Source organism: Passer montanus, unplaced genomic scaffold, assembly GCF_014805655.1.
Source record: "Passer montanus isolate IOZ18808 unplaced genomic scaffold, ASM1480565v1 scaffold72, whole genome shotgun sequence".
In the NCBI taxonomy this organism is placed as follows: domain Eukaryota; kingdom Metazoa; phylum Chordata; class Aves; order Passeriformes; family Passeridae; genus Passer; species Passer montanus.
This window is the reverse complement of record NW_024372370.1, coordinates 879895-899967: the sequence shown is the minus strand read 5'-3', so window position 1 is coordinate 899967 and position 20073 is coordinate 879895. Positions and strand designations below refer to the sequence as shown.

Genomic DNA, 20073 nt, shown 5'->3' with positions numbered 1-20073 from the left:
CAAAATAAAACTATTTCATGAATGTCCTCATGTGTCAAACAAAGGATGGGAACAAAGGGCAGGAAACAGAAGAAATTGTGAATTGCTTAGTTAGGACCATGCTAATAACTAAAGAAAAACTGAAATATTTTAAATGAGTGGTTTACCTCTAAGTTTGTGCTCTACAACAGTGATTGGATCACTTCAAAGTAACCCAAAATATATTTACTTTAAAAGTCTGTATTTGGGGGAAAAAAGAAACAGTGTATGTGTGTGGGAATGACACAACTCAATTTCTGTATGTCTTCTTTATGATAAAATATCTTCATTCATAATGAAGGAACTAATTTAAAATATACTCACATAACAGCAACTGATTTGAAACAGCCAATGGAATTACAATTTCTGTATAAAACCTAACTCTGAATGGCTACGAGTATATTATCATCACTTTATCATCACTGAACTAAACAAGTTAAATTTGTAACTACTCATGCATCATACTGAACTGCTCCGCCATCAGATACTTTAAGTAACACATTCCATAGTACATAATTTATCTTCTTCCTAACAGATAATGTAATATTGAGAGTAATCATGCATTCTATGCTAGAAAAACATTGAAAAAATCACTAGATGTTACAGCACAAATCCCCAAATGATCTATTTTTAATTAATAAAATGAAATACAGCTTTTCCTGGTCCTTTGGGTAAGAGAATGATGCCATACATGCTACAGACACACAACAACATAGTTTCAATTGATCATTGCAAAAAACCCTGTAATCACTAAAGAACCATTACTTCATCCTTTGCAATCATTACAATAATTGATTTTGAATTGAATTTGTTGAGATTTTCAGATTGTGTTAGGAAACACCAATAAAAATACAAGGCTAAAGAACTATTCACCAAAGAACAGTTTCAAACCTGTTTTTAAGGCAGACTAGATTATTGTTAATATATGTAATTAACTATACTAAATTTAGTATTTTGTGTTTCAAATCATACTGGGTGGATATTAAACTATAGTATTCACATTTCATATGCTGTTTCTAATAGAATAAAAAACAAAATACTGTAAAGGAAGAAACAATTCTGGTTGTGAAGCAAAACTCAGGACTTTCAGACAGACAAACAAGGACCATTTTACTTGCTAATAATCCTATAACAGTGTTTTCTGTAAAAAACATGAGGTGAGGGAATTAGTAAGAGTTAAAAACCAGTGTTTTAAACAAAACTGGTAAGTTAAACAAACAAACAACGCCAACAAAACAAACCAAAAGAAAACCACCCCCCCTCCCCCAAATCCAAACCAGGGACAAGCATCAAAGTGTTACACAACTCACTTCATCCACTACAAAAGTATGGAAGGGAATAACTGTTTCCACAATACAGTGGAAAGAAATGCCACAACACACCACCTGTGCCACCCACAACATTGTAGAGCATCTCAGTTCAACCCAGTGCCAAGTACTGTGGATCGACCACTATTCAGAGCCTCCAGGCACACTCTTCATATCTAGCCCATAGAGAAGAGATGCTAATGCCCAACAGAAATATGGCTCCTAAACCCTTGAGTCAGGGAGTTTTGCTGCTGTATTATATGGCTTCTCTCTTGATACACCACCTTACCATTGCAGCTGGGTGCCAATATGCCCTGCAGAGATTTTACGGGTTACTGCACTGAAAGTCTGAATTTCATTTCCCTCTCCATCTGCTCATTATTCAACTGTATTCAGTGCCCCAGGTATTGCCTTACTGGCTCACTTGGCATCCCTGGACATCTTGAGTTCACCAAATTTAAAAGTGGCTGATCAGGAGGATCAACAGGATTCCCCTAAATGGAAAAACACTCACAGTCTCCAGGAAATGCACAGAAAAAAATATCGATTATGAGAACAGTCAAACACCTGATCATGTTGCCCAGAGAAATGCTAGCATGTTATTTACTAGAAATATTTAAGACTCAATTTCATAGAACCCTGACTAACCAACTCTGAGCCCTGCTTTGAGCAAGAGGTTGTTCCAGACCATCTCTTCAGGTTCCTTCCAACACAGACTGTTCACCAGTTGTGGGTATCTAAGTCAAACTCCACCAAATGCCATTTTTTGGGGGTTAACTCCAGTTCTACATCTAGTTCCCTATGCATGGACATCTGCTCATTCTTGGAAGTACTCTGCAGTCTCACAGAGGTGATGTGAAATAAACACTGCTGTGTTTCATTCAGCAGTATTCTGCCCTCCCCTAGCTCCAGTGTTTACGGTGGATGCAATGGGCAGATTGGGATCCAAATGTTTCAAGGTGAAAGCTTTTACTTTGCAGTATCAAATGTTGCCTGGAGGCTGAAAAGGGAGTTTTGATAGGCAAACAGTCTCATCGAACATGACAAAATTCAGATTTATGATTGACACTCAAAGCTTTCATTCAACAGAAAAAAACTCCACAATGATGAGGGTTGGAATACATAAGAAGGAGACACTTTCCAGAAAGATTATTGTATCATTTGGTAATTTGTGTTATAAAATGCTGAAGAATACATTTTTTTTACGGCAGAGGCCAGGAAAAGTTTATTGAAATAAAAATCCTAGTATAGCTGTAAGAAATCCATATTTATATTAATGGTGGAGAACACAATACTGTGAAATCAAATTTTACATTCAGCTTACTCCCTTAAAAATCCCCCACAAATTTCATCATTTTCATGAAAATACAGCTGCACAGAAATGCTCTTATTCCTTTCAACAGGGATTTGGATGGCATTAAGATTTGTTTATCTTCATGTCTTTTTTGATCCTCTCAAATTAAGAGAGACGACAACACAGGAGAAAAATAAAATAAAATGGAATTTTTTAGTTATAGCAGACTTCCTTGAAAATGCAAATTTCAACACAGAAAGGCACATTAGGAATGAATTTTCCTCTCTTGCTACCAGAGAGAAAACATGTTATCCAGTATGTTGGTTTCACGGCTTTCCCAAGATATGTATCATTTTACACTGACATGAAGTCATACATTCAGAATATCCCTCAATAATAGCTGTTTTCATCAAGAATGACAAGAAAGTAATCCTTGAAAGTGCTATTGGAGAGGAAAAAAATAGCATTACCAAAAAAATAAAGTTTTGTTAATCTAATTTGTTGGTCTGTATATTTCTAGCTGCATTATGAAATTCAGCGAGCAGTATAGTTTTTCTTAGTAACTTTTAGGTTAAATTTTGATCACTATGGTAAGTCACTAAGTATTTTATTTTATGGACACATAATTCAATCCACAATCCAGAATAATTTATCTCTAAAAACTTCCATGACCCCTTGACCACTTAGAAAAAATACAATTTTTATTTTAGAAATACTGCTTATGTACTTTCACCAAGCAATTTAAATGCATTTGATTTTTTAATGTGTTAATGCAAAAATGGTGCAAAAAGCCCCACTGTGTAATATGAGTCATTACTTTCCCGTAATAAACACTCCAATAAAACCAGACACAAGTAACCATAGAAACAGGTGCGTATATTCCAGTGCCATGGTCTCTAACCTTCCCTGGCCCACAGGCAGTAACACCCAACTAGCAGCATGCTGCAGGCAACTTCCAATTTCTTTTCCTCATGATAATCAGTTTTAATTTCTTTAATTTCCTGTGACTGGAAACAGCAGCAGAGCATTTTATGAGCAACACAATCCCAGTAGCCTGGGAACAGATGTCCTTACAATTGTTGTAGACACTTAGCAAAGCAGCAACAAACACAGGAAAAAGGTGAGACAGAAGATCAACTTTTGTAGATTCTTGTATTCAAATAATGAATATAAATGCTTTTCACATGAAATAATATTTAAAACTAACAATCACAGCTCCAACACTAAAATATTCTAGTTTTAAAATATTCTAAGTTTTAAAACTATTTAAAATAACCTATTCTTTGCCAACACAGGATAACATAGGGCCTTGCCTACACATCTAGGTTTCCAACAACTTTATACACAGTACAAAATTTCATTTTTATACATACATACATATATATGTATTTTAATATATGTCTGGTTTTGAAAATAATTTGTAACAAGGATAAGTAGCTTTTATCTTATAATAAAACAAGGCATAGGGTAAAACAGAAACTCAAATCTTATGACAGATAGTCTTTTTTTGTGTTTGCTCTGTGAGCTTTTTATGACCATAGGTAAGTAGTTTTCTCTTTTGATATTTCCCCCTTCACTCTGTTTAGTCAAAGCATCTCAAGATTTTCTTATCCTTGCCACTGATTCCACTAGTTCTGTCCCTACCCTTAAGGTCAAGGTTCTCACTTTTGTTTGTGACTTGCACATCCTGAGATGGAGCTTCCAGCAGAGATATCATAAATACATCAGAGCACATTATTGCTAGATGAAGGAGCCGCATATTCTGTTTTACTATCCAACCCTTGAAAAGAACACAGCTTCCTGATCCTTGACTCATTTATAAACTATGGGTATACAGCAATTCTAAAGTCATGGAATTAAATTTATTTCAAAATTTAAATCTTCTATTTTCAGTCTGTAATGCAACAGAAACACCCTTGACAAAGTTACCAAAAGCTGGTAAGCCAGCTGACAGTGTTTCACTGTAATCCTATTAATATTTCCATTACTTATCAGAAAGATTAAACTAATTCTGTAATTTCTCCATTCTTGTTTGATAAAAATGGCATGTTAATTAAAACTACTGAAAAGAATGCAAAACAGAAACTTGTAATAAAGTAAACATCAGTTCTTTAACTCATAACTCAAAGTTATGAATTAGGATGGTTATGGAAGAAATTAATTTAAGCATAAATGAGCAAATACCATAAATGTTAAAAAATAATTTAGCATCACACTGTGTGTATACTTTCTGTAGTCCTCACCTTTCCACTGACAATAAATACATGAGTTAGAGAAATTGTTGACTGGGAGATACCTACAGGTGAAATATTAGTCTGTGTGCTTTAAGCTTTGTTTTCTTTCAACGGAAAAAAAAAACAAAAACAAAAAAAAACCCAGAAAAATTATCCCTTGAAAGAGCCTACTTTAGACACAAACAACTAATTGCAGACCACTGCAGTCCCTCAAGTTAGTGCTGATGAATACTATTTTTCTTTTCCTATTTCATCAAAAAATTTTTTTTTGCAAGCTCCATCCTTAGTTCTCTTCTCTTGAGCAAAGAGACAGCAACTACAGCAACCAAAGCACCTATCAGAAAAATAATGAGGAAATGGTGAGGAAAATGTTCTCCCTGAACAGGACAAATGCTGCCTGGAAAAACCTGACATACTGAAAGCCACTGATTTCAGTTAACTAAGTAATTTGTTGGTTTTAGTACTAGACAGAAGCATGGGAAGCTAGACTGCTCCCATCTATTTGTGACTGCCGTGGTAGCAGAAGATGCTTAGTTCCAGTTCCCGTCTGTATTCACCAAGAATGAGGAAAGCTAATGGTGTAACCATTCACTTCTACCCCTTGCCAGAGTTCTGAAGTCAGTGAAGAGCACACAGTGCTACTGAAATAAGACTCTGACAAATCCACTCACAACTACTTCAGTTAGTACAAAAGTTTTGCTGTAAATGTAATTGATTTCACAATGGGGAAAATGTTAAGGACCATTACTTATGACTTTTTGCAATCTCCTTTGTTAGCTGACATGTGTCACAACTGCACAGTAAAAAATAAGATATTTCTATTAAATTCAGCACAGTGCTTGTGTTGTATAAAAAAAACATTCTCATTTTCAGCATTAAGTGTCAAAGAGGCTTTTTTAACAGACAGGAGAAGGAACTCGCTTTTATTTTTTTACAATGTAACTCTTAACGGAGGAGTAGGATAAACCATGCCTCCCTTCCACAACATGATTTCAGTGTAGGTTCTCTCACACCATTATGACAGTGATTAGAAGCTGCAAGGAGGATGCAGTCCAATGAAGAAAATTTCATATACCCTAACAGTGTCTATGGAATGAAACTATATGGACTCATCTTTCATTCCCTAATGGCTGAATTATCATCTGAGATAACTATTACTTGGTTCCTTTTTGTTATAGTTTTTGGCACATTTTCCTCTTTGGTTATTTTATTATACATAATGCCATCAGTGCAACTGTGTCTAATATAAGCAATTGACCTGGAATATTTCTGTCTCCCCATACACAAGCTGAAAATAAATACTTCTAATGAAGGTAAAAGATACCTTTAAACTAAGATAGCCTTACCTTGGTCATACCCATGTGAGATGACCTTCAGAAGATGCATTACTTGAAAGCATAAGGTATTTTTTTCATTCTATTGATTAAGAGAAATAAAGACCTTCTGCCACAGGTTAGGATGCCATATTTCTTTGAGAAGTCCGATCTCATCTAACAACACATCTGTTTTAGGGTTGAGAGTTATCCTTCATTTCTTCAATTCCACCCCAGCTCCTTTTTCAAGGGGGGAATAATTTATGAAAATTTCCTTGATTCAGAAAACAGACTTGTGTCAAGCACATACAGTCATGCTCTTAAGTGACATATGAGTGGGCACATCAATGTGAGCTTTGACTCTGAGGGACCATAAGACTTGTCAGTTAAGTTCCAGGTTGACTCATGAACTGTTTTGACAGACTCAAAGAGTAGTTCCTTCATGATGCTCTCAGAAGCCTGCCAATCAATCACTAAGTTATGCAGTAGACATAAACTGCATGTAATTTGGAAAGCATTTCAAATTTTATTGATGATAAAATGAAGGAGATTGATCTGCTTTCATTTGACAGACAATACTTCCTTAATGCAGCTGATTCTTGCAAAGCTCTTTCTGACCAAGGAGCATGAAACACGACAAGAATCAGAACCAAAGAAACTGAATCCCGTTTACATTCTGGGAACTAAAGAGCATGAGAACAAATCTAGGAACTGAAGGAAGTGGAATTCTGAACTGAAAAGATCATGAAAATACCAATGTCAAATTTAATTCAGTAAGCTTTAACTATGCACTATTACATTTTTATTACATTTACTATCCCAAGCCATCATTGTTCAATATAAAATGTTTTTAAAATTCAATATAGATCATTGTTTAGAATGCAAGTATAAGAATATGTCCTAAGAAACAAACTGACTTGCTCTAATTCTGTCTCCATCTGATATAAAACTTCACAAACCACTGCAAATTCTTACTGCTTGTACATATATTTTAATAATGTAGATAAACATTAGACTGTCCTAGAATATTGTTTTTAATGATATTTCAATCAGTGAGAAATCACAGCATGAATTTAATTTTTCAGATACAAGTTTCAAAGTAAAGACAGATGTATTAATAGGATTAGTTCACTTGTTCATGACATGTGTCAGTAGCTGCATGGACAGACCAAAGTTTGGATAGATTTTACATGCACAGCAACAATAACCCAGAAGAAAACATGAGCAATAAAAGACACAATACCCCTGCAAGATTTCACTTTAACTTTTCCTCTAGGATTTGAAAACTCTTGGATGGAGGCATTGTTTTCTTTTGTCACTTAGTTTAAACATGGAAAAGGGAAACTTTCTACAGACAAAAGGCTAGCAGTTTCAGAAAGTACTTTTCTTTTCTTAAATGCCCTAGAAACCAAGGAAAGTGTATTTTTCATTTGTCCTCAGAAGGTATTAATTAGACATTCTTAAAATCTTCCTAGCTCAGCTATACTTACATTGTTATTAATTGGGACTTAAGTGGATGGTGCCTAACTTCTTCATAAATTAGGTTTCTTGATGGACTATAATTTTGCATTAATCATGGTTCAAAGGTTTTTTTAGCATTTCAATTCCTCAAGCATTTACAGAAATACTGATTCATGGTAAAGTTCAGTAGAATCATATGGCAATGCATTTTTTGATACTGCACTCACTAAAATCCATATAAATTAGAACATTGCAGTAAAAATTGCCTTATATAAAGATGTTTCATATGCAAACATCTTTAATAAATGCTAATAGGTTTCTAAACAGTACCTTATTTACTTCATTTGCCACTATCTTTGGCAGTCCATGGATCAATATGCTCTTCGCAAAATTGTAATATTAAACTAGTATTTTCTTAGAAACAATAATCCAAAGAATAAGTCAAATAATTCACTAAAAAATATTATTCATTGAACATCATTGAAAGAAAATGGAAAATTTTGATTAAACATTACCAGAAATATTTTTTGCATAAGGTTGGTCAAGCATTGGAATAGGCTGTTTAAAGAGCTTGTGGAATTTTCATCCTTGGAAAAGTCTGAGATTCATCTGGACAATCCAAGCCAAGGGCAGTGTTATCTAACTGGACCTGCTTTGGGCAGCAGGTCAGACCAGATGACCTCTAGAGGTCCCTTACATCTAAGTTATTCTCAGACAATTCCCCAAATGGCACCACAGAAGGCACTTAATTTCAGCGTAATTATATTTACTGATGAATGCTACAAGACATTGTTTTAAGCAAATCCTCAATTCTTAAAATAAAAATAAATGCAGCCATTTTCTACTTAAACTCTCTTTGTGTAACAGTGGTTATATCTAATCTATTTTACTGTATTTTTAGCTAATAAATGAAGAGCAAAATGTCAGTGTGCAAAAGAAATTATCTGTGTTGTTATCTATACATTTATAACATTAATTGAGACCAGTTCCAGACAGCTATCAATTCTGTGTGCCCAGACTCATCAGACATGCTTCAAAGACAAGCTCATCATACAACAATCAGAGACAAGTTCATTCTGTGCAGAGCAGCTAAGGACTCTAGGTCTGTCTAGCTCAGAGAACAGGAGGCTGAGGTGTAACCTCATTGCTCTCTACAGCTTCCTGAAGGGGGGAAGTGGAGAACAAGGTGCTGACTTTCCTGGTAGCTTGTGACAGGATGCATGGAAATGGTTCAAAGCTATGTCACAGAAGGTTTAGACTGGTAATTAGGAAGCATTTCATAAAGAGGGTGGTTAAACACTGGAACAGACTTCCTAGAGAAATGGTTGATGCCCAAACCCTGTGCTTAAGAGGAATTTGGACAGTGCACTTAGCAAAATATTTTAAGTTTTGGTCAGCCTTGAACTGGTTAGGCAGTTGGACTAGATTACGATTGTAATTCCCTTCCAATGGTCCCTTCAAACTAGTCTAGTCTAGTCTAGTCTACCACAGAATCACAGAATAAGCTGAGTTGAAAGGGTACCATAAGGATCATTGAGTCCAATTCCCAATGTAGCACTCAAAACTGCTGATTCATATTCAGCTTTCTGTAGACCAGGATGCCCAGGCCCCTTTCCATGGCACTGCTTTCCAGCCTCCCATTCCCCAGTCTGTACCGTACATCCAGGGTTGCCCCAGCCCTTAGGTGCAGAATCCAGCACTTTCCCTTGCTGAATTTCATATGGGTTGTGATTGCCCAGCCCCCTATTTAGTTGAGGGCTCTCTGCAGGCCCTCCCTGCCTTCAAAGGAGACAACAGCTCCTCCCAGTTCTGTAGTGCCTGTGAACTTTCTCAGTATCTCTTCCAGTCCTGTGTCCAGCTCATTATTGAAGATGTTGAAGACCACAGAGCTGAGGAGCCCTGTGGAACCCCACTAGTCATAGGTCACCTGTCTGATGTCACCCCATTCACTGTAACCCTTTGTGCCCAGCTCATGAGCCAGATGGTCACCCATCACATGATCTGTCTGTCCAGTTGTGTGCTGGACATTTTGTCCAGATAAGTCCCTGAGAGGTAGCATTGAAAGCTTTACTGAAATCCAAAAAGATCCACTGGCTTCACTTGATCAGCTAGGTGGGTTACCTTCTCATAAAAGGAAATCAGATTTGATAGGCAGGACTTTCCCCTCATGAAGCCATGCTGACATTGTCTTTCAAGTGTTTTTTCAATACCTCCCAGAATAATCTTCTCCGCAACTTTACCAAACACTCAAGTGAGCCTGAAAGGAATGTAGTTTCTGGGATGCTCCTTCTTGCTCTTGATGAAAATCAGGACAACATTTGCCAGCTTCCAGTCAGTTGGGACATCTCCAGATTCCCAAGACCACTCAAAAATCATCATGAAAGGTTTTTTGGTGACATCAGCAGCTCTTTGAGGATTCTTTGCTATATTCCATCAGGCTTCATAGATTTGTAGGGATCCAGCGGGAGCAACAGATCCTGAACATTTTCAGGGACAATTGGGAGATGATCATTCTGACAATCATGGTCACCACTTCAGAGGCTGAGATCCCTTGGTCCACTATCTGTGTTGAACACAGAGGCAAAGAATGCGTTAATGATCTCTGCCTTGTCCATGTCCCTGTTTGTGAGGTGACCATTCTCATTCTAGTAAAGGCTGATGTTAACCTTACACTTCCTATTGCCATTAATATACTTGAAAAGACTCTTTTTATTGTCCCCCACAGTTCTGGCAGGTTTAACCCCAGCTGATCTTTGGCGCATGAATTTTCTTCTGACAGTGGCAAGCAGTATCTTCACATCTGCCCATGTCACCTAACCTTGTTTCCACTGGTCATACATCTTTCTTTTTTTTTTGGCTTATTTCCACTAGAAAACTTTGTTCAGCCAAGTCTTCTTGACTTCTGACATTTGGGAATTGCCCAGTCCTGTTTCATTAGAACACGGTGTTTAAAAAGTGATCAGAACTGATGGACAGTGATGAACTGATGGAAAAAAAACATTTTCCCAGGGGACCTCACTTACTAATTCCCTGAACAGCCTGAAGTCTGCTCTTCTCATGTCCAGAGCTAGGTTTTGTTGTCATTTTTCCTTCTGTCAACAAAGATTTTAAATTCTTGCCAAGAGAGCTGCTGATCTCCACTTCATTCATCAGATCGATTCTGTTGACAAGCAGTAGATCAAGGAGAGCATCTTTCTGAGTCAGACCCCTTAGGACCTGTTCCACAGAGTTGTCATCCAGGTTTTTTAAGAATCTTCTGGCCCAGGTTGTACCAGCTATGTGATGCTCCTAGGTAATTTCTGGAAAGCTGAAGTCCCCCATAAGGACAATAGCAGCCCTTAAGATTTTCTCACAAATCCACAAATTTAAACAACCCAGTAAAGACAATAGGCTATGCAGCAGCATATCTTTCATAGCCCTAAGTGTTGACTGTGAGTGAAGTTGGTATTCGCATACTCAAAAGCCAGTGTACAAAAGCCACACTGTTGGCCACCCCTCCCTCTCTCTCTGCATAATATTTACATTTCCTTTTCTCTGCAAAGGCTGTACTGGTTATAACAGTAACTTTTTATTCCCACACTGTTCAAATGTTCACAATGGTCACTAATTCCCTATGCATAATCCTATGTCCACATCTTCCCTTTCTTCACAGACATCTCTGAACAAGAGAGCTCAGGTAGCAGCAAGAAACAGCACTTCACGAAGGATTACTCTGGCTTTACACAACCCATGACAATTTTCTCAGAATCATCTTATTTCAGTAACTTTCTAAATATCAATATTAATGACAATTAAACTTTTACTATTAATATTCATTAAGTATGATGCCACAATAGCTCAGTTTTTCTGAGTTTGCAGATAAACTTAATTACAGATATCTTTGGAATCACCAGACATTTAAGGAGTTAAAAGTAAGGATAACTTAACACACATTATCTATTATGTGCAGTAGTGCCATAATTGCATTCACAGTAAGGTATGCAAATGTATTTTAAACATGAAAGCCAAATTTGTATATTTTTGCAGAAGACTAAAACAATAAATAAAAGATAAACAATCAGTGAAATAATGGTACCAAATAATGATTACTAACATATTCTGCACTTTTGCTGCCTCCAATCCACTTATACAAATTAGCCCAGCAACAACAGCAGTCATATGATAAGAGAAGCATTTCGTTTACCAACATGGACTATATCAAGGTAAAAAAAAAACAAACCAAGATCGCTTTATTGACTAGCTCACAGTAAGACTCATGTTCTTATTTAAGAACACATCCAGCCATATGAAACAAAAATCAAAATTCTAAGTCCATATATGGACCAACAGACAGATATAAAATATTCTTGTTAATGTGTATGTAGCTTATTTTTCCTTTAATTCTTTATACAAATAAAATGAAACTGTTTCATTAATTTACTACTAATTCTTCATTTACTATGAATGCTCACATTATATTTTGAGGGGATTAAATATGCAGTAAAGCTACATTTTTATCCATCTGTCTTTTCAGTTTATACACCATGATGTTGCCTGCAGTTAAAAACAATCACAGCAAGAAGAGCTGGCAAGTTAAAAACCAAATACCAAATTTCATTAGCATACATTCAGATCACTGGAAGCACACAGAGAATACTGTTTACATGCTTACCTTAACTATCCCACGGATATGCATTTTTGCTATCATCTCTGCAGTGTAAAGAAACATCAACAGAGTATCAAGAGCAAATGTCACATACTGGAGAGGCGGATAATGCTCGAAGGTTTTTGGAGTGTTCATACACACAGAAATAACACTGATGATGGCACAAATTCGTAGTAAAGAGTGCACCCACTGAAAAAAAAAATAAACAAAACCCAAACACGAGATATTACAAGATTGGTTTGATGTTCAAAAAACCCTCAAATATTTAGCTTCCACAACTTACCTGGCAGTCTTTTGTAAACGACGTCTGTGTCCTTTTACATCACAATCCACATATAAAAGGTCTTCAAAAATAAGCACTCCTAAATTACTTATACATGTATAGACAAGTATATACTTTTATTACTTAGTGAGGTTGTGTAAGTCAGAAAACATGAATTAAGAGCCACGAAACAGAGAACAAGGATTCTATCATTTCTACTTTGTGGCACTTGTAACTCAATTTCTTTTCAAATTACTACCCATCACATTTATGGGTAGACAATAGGTAGAATTAGTTGAAGCTGGGATGATGGATTAAATAAAAATATTTGTGGAAAATTAATTTACTTAAGAAATTATTTTTAAATCATTTCACAGCTCAAAAAATTAAGAGAGAGTCACAGGATTAAAAGCATCCTTCTGGTTATGAAAATAATAAATATAAACCCAATAAATATAAAAGAGACTATGTCACAGACAGCTACTTCTTTCAGGATTCACTTTTGTTCCAATCAAGTTTTGTTGCTATAGGAGAACCGTTCATTTCTATTACTAATTAGGACTCAGTCTCACTCCTCATTGCCAGTCAGAGAGGGAGGTGTAACTAAAAAGCAGAATATATCAATATGGAGGTTTAGGGTTGGATTTTTTCCTTTTAAATAAAAAATGTGATTGAAACATCTTGAAGTCAGGCAAGTATAAGGAAGCATGGTTGGGAAGGTTGTACATATCGTAACAAACAGGAAGAGATATTTCAGCAAGAAAAAAAAATATTTTAAACACAAAACCTGAAGTATATTTATCAAAATTTTTCATCTGGGTAAAAATTCTATACTCATTTATAGTGTACCTCAGACCTTTTGATATCCAAAAGACTCAAGAACAGCCATCTAATTTAATACTCACTGTTCACTCACTTTAATGATATCTGACATTAATTTAATAGTTCTATCATTTGCATACTCTGAGCTCAGTTTAATAATTTGGAAACAGAAGACACCTTATGAATGATCTCCAACATCCCATTAACATCCACTTTGTTTTGAATCTTATTTCAACTGAAAAAACATAAGTATTCAAGTGTTGCTGATACAGAACTTGTTCTCTGACACATTAAAGTGCCAGTACTACAAACACTAAGCAATATACAACTAGTCCATCAGAATGACAAGAAATATTATTACACAAAAATCTCGTGCATTCTGTGATAAGAAATGTAGGTGAATATCCATCATATATTTCTGCAATGACATTTTGAGTTTATTACAGCAGCCAGTATACCAACATTCTACTTAAATAACTGACAAGATAACACCCATATATTAATTCATGCTGAATAGTTTTAGGTGTTAAAACTCAGCAGCAAAGCTGAGGGGATCTGGCATCCTTACTACAAATGAGATGATGGTTTCCTTAAATGAATGCAATGCTAACAACAGGTATTATTTCAGAATATTTTACTTCCTGCTTTTAAAAACTAAAAATTTATACACTAAGAGAAATGTGAAAATATCTTGTCTGCAAAAACAGAAAAAATTCACAATATTGGAATCCTGGATCCATGCTCACTCCTGAATAAATAATTCAATCATAATAAATATATTTACATGGTAAAGAGATTTTCTTAATACTATACAGTCTATTAATAACTCCATTCCTAATGAAATTTTCCCCAGTTTCAATTTCCCAGATACTTTTACATCTCTCTTTTTCTCAAGGCAGGTTCTAGGTTAAATTGTATGAGAAAAATGAGAACTGTACTTCAAAATAAACAACCAAAATAACAACACTTTTATATTCATAAATGTTTGAAAAGGAGAGATTTGAAAATCAAAAGTGCTTATTGATGGCTACCACTTGAGCAACTAAATCCTCCTTTTAACATCCTTTCAACAAACATGTTAGGAACCAGAGACCTTGAAAGGATGGCTGTTTTAAAAGAATCAATCAGATAACTGGTTGGAAAATACTGCTTGATCATCCCATAATTTTGAAACAGCCAAAAGAAAGTATTTTGTTTAGTCTTCGATGTTTTTTAAAAAATTAACTGGTACACTAGCAACTATAGTTCAAAACTTGCTTCTGACTAACATCTAATTCAGAATTTTTGTGGAGGTCATATTTCAACAATTCAAGTTACATTTAACTTAAATTTAGCAATTACATAAAGAGATACCTACTGGTTTGTTAATCCACAGAATATCTGCATTGTCTGACAAAGATTCATCGGGACCAAAATCTGTAACTGGCTGGGCTTCCACCCTTGAACTCTGTTTCCTTTTTAGCATCCTGAAGTTAACTTCTCTTATCTATAATCATGAAACCTCCTTGGTGAGAAAAAAACAGAAAACATTAATTCATTTGAGCAATTTTACAATGCATTTTAAACTGTTTTATAAATAACGTAAAGCATTTTGTTTTCATGTGCACTTCTTTTGTACTTACTGATTAATAGGATATTGATTTTATTAAATATAATCACTGACATGACACTTGTTAGTTTACAAAAAAATGGCACAAAGGTATACAACATAAACAATTACCAAAAACTTAGCAACACTGACAGAAAATTTGTTCTAATATGCAAAGAATGCTATTGCTGTGAACTTCAACACAAAGTAATCATTGGATGGATTTGACCTGGAGCCATTTAATTAAATGGTGACATTTCCATTTATTACACTATGCTAAGATAAATCCCAACATGCCAAAGGCAAACAGGCAATGTTAAGCAGCCAATAGATGTTAATGTTATTTACTGAAATCAGAAGAGTCTTTTTGCTATATACTACTAATAACATTATTCTTCTAATAAGTATTTTCTAAAGTATCTTTCTAATACTTTTTTTTGATGTTAACAATTATCTATTCAACAGCTAGACAGCTGGCTGGCTGTGGGGCACATGTTGGCACATGGAGGACTGAGGAAAATGTGTTGTTTCCACACGGTCAGGCGGTGTCTGCACGTTCCTGCATGGGTGGCACTGACTGAGCCTTCTGTATGCTCAGCCATGTGAGCCACAACTAGGGGACATGCCATGAGAGCAGTAAGGTTGAGTCAGATCTTGGTATTGACTTTTCCACAGACACAGTTCATGGATCCCAAAGTCTAAACAAATCCAAGTAGATGAAGAAGATATACTCTCCTGAGAAGTAACTGCCTGCCCTTGAAATACAATTCTATTGTTCATGAAATACAACCCCTTAGAGACCTTTTTTTTTTTTTTTTCATCAAAGTAAGGGGGGGAAGAAAACAAGATCTGATCTTGGGACCTTGTTCTGGACCTTTACTTTGGACCAACTGTTTGCAGGTGACACTACCCTGTGACAACCAAAAGTTTGTCAAAACTAGTTTAAGATAGATTCATAGAATGGTCTGAGTTCAAAGAAACCTTTAAAGATAATCTAACCCAACTCCCCTGCCATGGGCATGGACGCCTTTCACTAGATCAGGTTGCTGAAAGCCCTGTCCACTTTTTAATGATAAGGTTACCATAACTTCTCTATACAGCCTGTTTGTATGTCTCACCACTTTCATTGTAAAGAATTTTTTCCTTATGCCTACCCCGAATCTTCCCTTTTCCAGTTTAACTCTGTTGCTCCCTTGTCCTGTCACTACAGGCCCTGGTAATTACAGCTACAAGTATCACAATGATACATTCTCTAACATGAATGCAGGAAACACTGTCCTCGACTAGCTGGAGGCAATAGTGAGCTCAGGACTGCAGAAGTGCCCATGTGCTTGGTCTCAGCTGGCCTTTTCAATCCCATGGGCTGCTGCTTCATGTCCAGACACTACGCTTGCATCCTTTTCTGTCTCTTCTTTTTAGCTGTTATGGCAAATGTAAACCCTTAATCTTATTCCAGTTCCCTCAAAGTCTACCCCTGCTCTGTATTCTCTTTCAGATTCAAGAGGTCAGTTCCTGTCTCTGTAAAACCAAGTCTGAACCATTGGTCTTTGTATAAACCACACAGTAACAGGGCTGAAATTTTGTACTAATGTTCCCAGCTCGAGGAACTGACATTATGCAATAACTGATTTTTAAAAACAAACAGAAATAATCTAAAGGCACAAAATAAGCAACAATTTCTGACACCTATATTCATTTTAAATGGTCATTCACAGCAATCTTAGCACAAGTAAAGCTGGCAAGTTGTCACTAAACACATGCAAATACTGTAAAATGAATATTATATATTAATCACCCTTCTCTAACAAATGAAGAATGAAATAATATTCACAGAGGTTGCATGCTCTCTCCATGTTCATGCTCAAACTTCATGTTCCACTTTTATTTTGTAACTGAATTCACTACTTCCTCCTCTTTAGATATTTTTTTTCCATTTTCTCCTATTTATTTCCCAGTGTAATGGACTGACCTTTTTCTCTCCTTAGACCAAAGCACAACCAGAAATGCTTCAAGTGTCAGAGCTGCTGGTGAGCTTTTTGAGGTCATAGAACCTTCAAATGGCTACATTTAGCATAGTGATAAGTTACTGCATTGCCTTGGGAGCTGCATTTCCCAAAACCTTAGGGGGAAAAAAACACTGCCTAAAATGTTTTTACAAGTATGTTCTTTGGAAATTGTTACTCAAAAGCTAATCAGTGAAATAACAAAATAATAATTTTATGTTTACTATTTCTGGTAATGGCTATTACTGTGCTCTAGTAAGCCTTTAAGAAAAGATGTAGCAGTAAACAGAGAATTAATAAGGTAAGTGCAATCAATAATTATGAGAAAAGGTTCAGGATATGAAAAACTGATTTTTCTTTCACCTTACAGATTTTTTTTTTTTTTTAATAAATGAGGGTCTAAATAACAAGCTATGTCCATTTGGGTAAAAAAAGCAAATAATTATCAACAGTCTATTAGAAAGACTATGTTGTTTTTATGCTTTTCTCAGTACTGCTTATTTATATACTTGATGTGTAGGAAGATTAGCCATACTCTCCTAATAAAATTTCCACTTATCCTTTTACCCAGTGCTTCTTTGTTCAAGTAATTTTTAATTGGTCCAGGCACAGAAAATAACATGAACTTTAGATGTTCATAATAAATGTCCATAATGGATTCAGTTCACGTACTTAAATCACAGAAATCACAGAATATTCTGAGTTGGAAGGAACCCAGAAGGATCCACAAGTCCAACTCTTCAGTGAATAGCACATATGGATATCAAACCCACAGCTTTGGCATCACTAGCACCATGCTCTGACCAGCTGAGCTAATCAGTGTTGTGACTAAAGAGATTAGAATTCTTATTTTTATCAGGCAGCCTTGAATAAACAAATCTCCATGAATATAGAAGCAATGGAATGGAGAAAATGTTATGTAATAAAAGAATCAGCTTGCTCACTTCTCTACTTGAAATGACCAGAAATGCACACAAAAATTCAGGATGAAGATGACAGATAATAATAGTTTGTAAATTGTCTTTAGCAAGATTATTCAAACTACAGCATAGTTGCTTTCAAGTTTTATGCAACTGTTTTTGCTGTTCTCACTGCTTTTAGTTTACTAGGAACACACGCTTTTCCATGTGCTGCAGTTTTGGAACTCTGCCATGTATGTAAAGAATTTTAACCCTTGGATTACTAATTCCTTTTGCACTTGTTTGTTTAGGGAGGAACCAGGTGAAGAATGAAGAGAAGGAGAGCTTTGCACAAACTCTTTCCAGCATGTACCCACAGTGAGCAGTGCACCAAGCTGTGCCAGTGGTGAGGATGTAGCCCTCCCTAACCCTGATACAAATCCACCCCTGCAGTTCCTGCATTGATCCCGACATACGTCATTAGGTCTTTCTTTGATCACAACCTGTTATTAATGTGAAAGGCTTAATACATTCCCTAGGATGTATTTCTAGCTGCAGTGTTTTTAAGACATACTGGGTGCAAGGCAAAGACAGACTCTTAAGCCAGGAAAATATCATGCAGCTTTGGAGCTACAACACTTCACATTTCTTTGCAGTACCTTCTTTATAATAGCAATGAAAATTCACATTGCAGGTGTCAACCTTTTCAGGGAGTAACATACTGTCTTTTACATTTCTCCTCTAATTTTAGAAGAAAAGGCAAATTAAAAGGAATAAAACTAAAAAGAAAATTACTCACACTCTGAGCCCCTTGGATTCATTAGGGAAGCATTGTTCTTTTTCTTCCTATCTCTGAACTTGCAGGCATGTTCTGCAACCTCTACACTTTCTAAACCACCCCTACCCACTAAATTTGCAGCTTCTGCTGAAATTAAACTATGCCAGGACAATGGTTGGGGTGAACATAAGACCCACTGTGCGCTTCGGAAACAAAAGAGCCACAAGAAGGTCTAACGCCGTTTACAATATTCCCACTAAGTGCAAGACACTCCTTCTGATGGAAATATGCAGTTCCTAAAAAAATCAAAAGACAAATTTTAAAAAGTAGCTGATCCTCCACAACATCAAAAGCTGAGAAATCGGAGTCTTGCATATAAATCAAGCTCACTGTATATAGCATAATCTGCTCAAAAGATCTCTATCAGAAAGTCAGGAAAACATGCTTATAAAGGCTCTGGCTGATAAAAAAGGCAGCTGAAAAATGACTTCACAGAAATATCAACAGGAAAACAAAGCAGACGTTCCTACCTACAACTTATGGAGAGAGAATTCAAAAATCAGACAAATCCTTGGAATCAGCAATGCCTGGCTTTCAACATACTTTATTTCTCATTGCCTATTGACTTTGTCACCTGAGATCATGTGAGCACTGCTTGAAGGTCTTCCCAAGGCAGGCCACCTACAAGCTCTTCAATTCTCTCTTTGAAAATGTCAACTCTGCTTCCAACTTCTCCCAGAGCACGGACACAGAAAGTGGCACACACTTCAAGACAATAATTACAAATATGAGAGCTAAAATGGGTGACGGGAAGATGATGTGAACACCCATACACATAGCACGATGACAAACCCCCATTTCCATACCATACATTAAAAAGCCCCAAAGTACAGGCTACCTTAAAGAAACTGATTGATCTTAACTTCAGTATACATTACATGGTTATAGGAAAAATATAAGTTCCCATTCTTCCATCAATAGCCCCCTCCTTTCCTTCTTTGCAAATTGACACTTTGTCTATTGCCTGCTCCCTGCATCCACAGGTCCTTCCATCCCTGATTTTGGGTATGGATACAGTTAAATGGCATTTCTGCATTTGTTTTCACGTAGCAAAAATCTGAAGTGAGCAAGCTGCATACACAACAGTATAGATATATTTTAGAAGGGCAAAGACAGCATTCCAGTGGATACATCACATGGCACATACTACCACAGATGCTATTAACTCATAACTAATTTAAACTAAGACCTTATTTCAGTACTTTTTCTCTGTGTGGTATCATTATTGTATCTGATGAAATGTTCTGAAAGATCTCTTTGTTATTTAAGCATGATATATTGCTAATAACTGACCAAACTTTAGTTTGGTCAGTTATTAGCAAAGCTGTTTCCTCACAAAGAAGGTATACTGAAGAAAATATTCTGAAAATCAGTTACATTCAAATTTTC

The 20073-nt window shown here is 36.0% G+C and overlaps 1 protein-coding gene across 5 annotated transcripts in view; it reads right to left on the bottom strand.

Moving 5' to 3' along the window:
• Positions 1 to 20073, bottom strand: part of NALCN (sodium leak channel, non-selective) — a 228454-nt gene that overhangs the window by 202807 nt on the left and 5574 nt on the right. For all 5 annotated transcript variants that reach the window (XM_039730481.1, XM_039730485.1, XM_039730483.1 and 2 more), the window contains 2 exons: positions 14714 to 14860; positions 12279 to 12461 (listed from right to left, as the gene is read on the bottom strand). In XM_039730481.1, the coding sequence (XP_039586415.1) occupies positions 12279 to 12461; positions 14714 to 14821 (291 nt within the window). In that variant the 5' untranslated portion in view covers positions 14822 to 14860. The remainder of the gene's footprint in view (positions 1 to 12278; positions 12462 to 14713; positions 14861 to 20073) is intronic.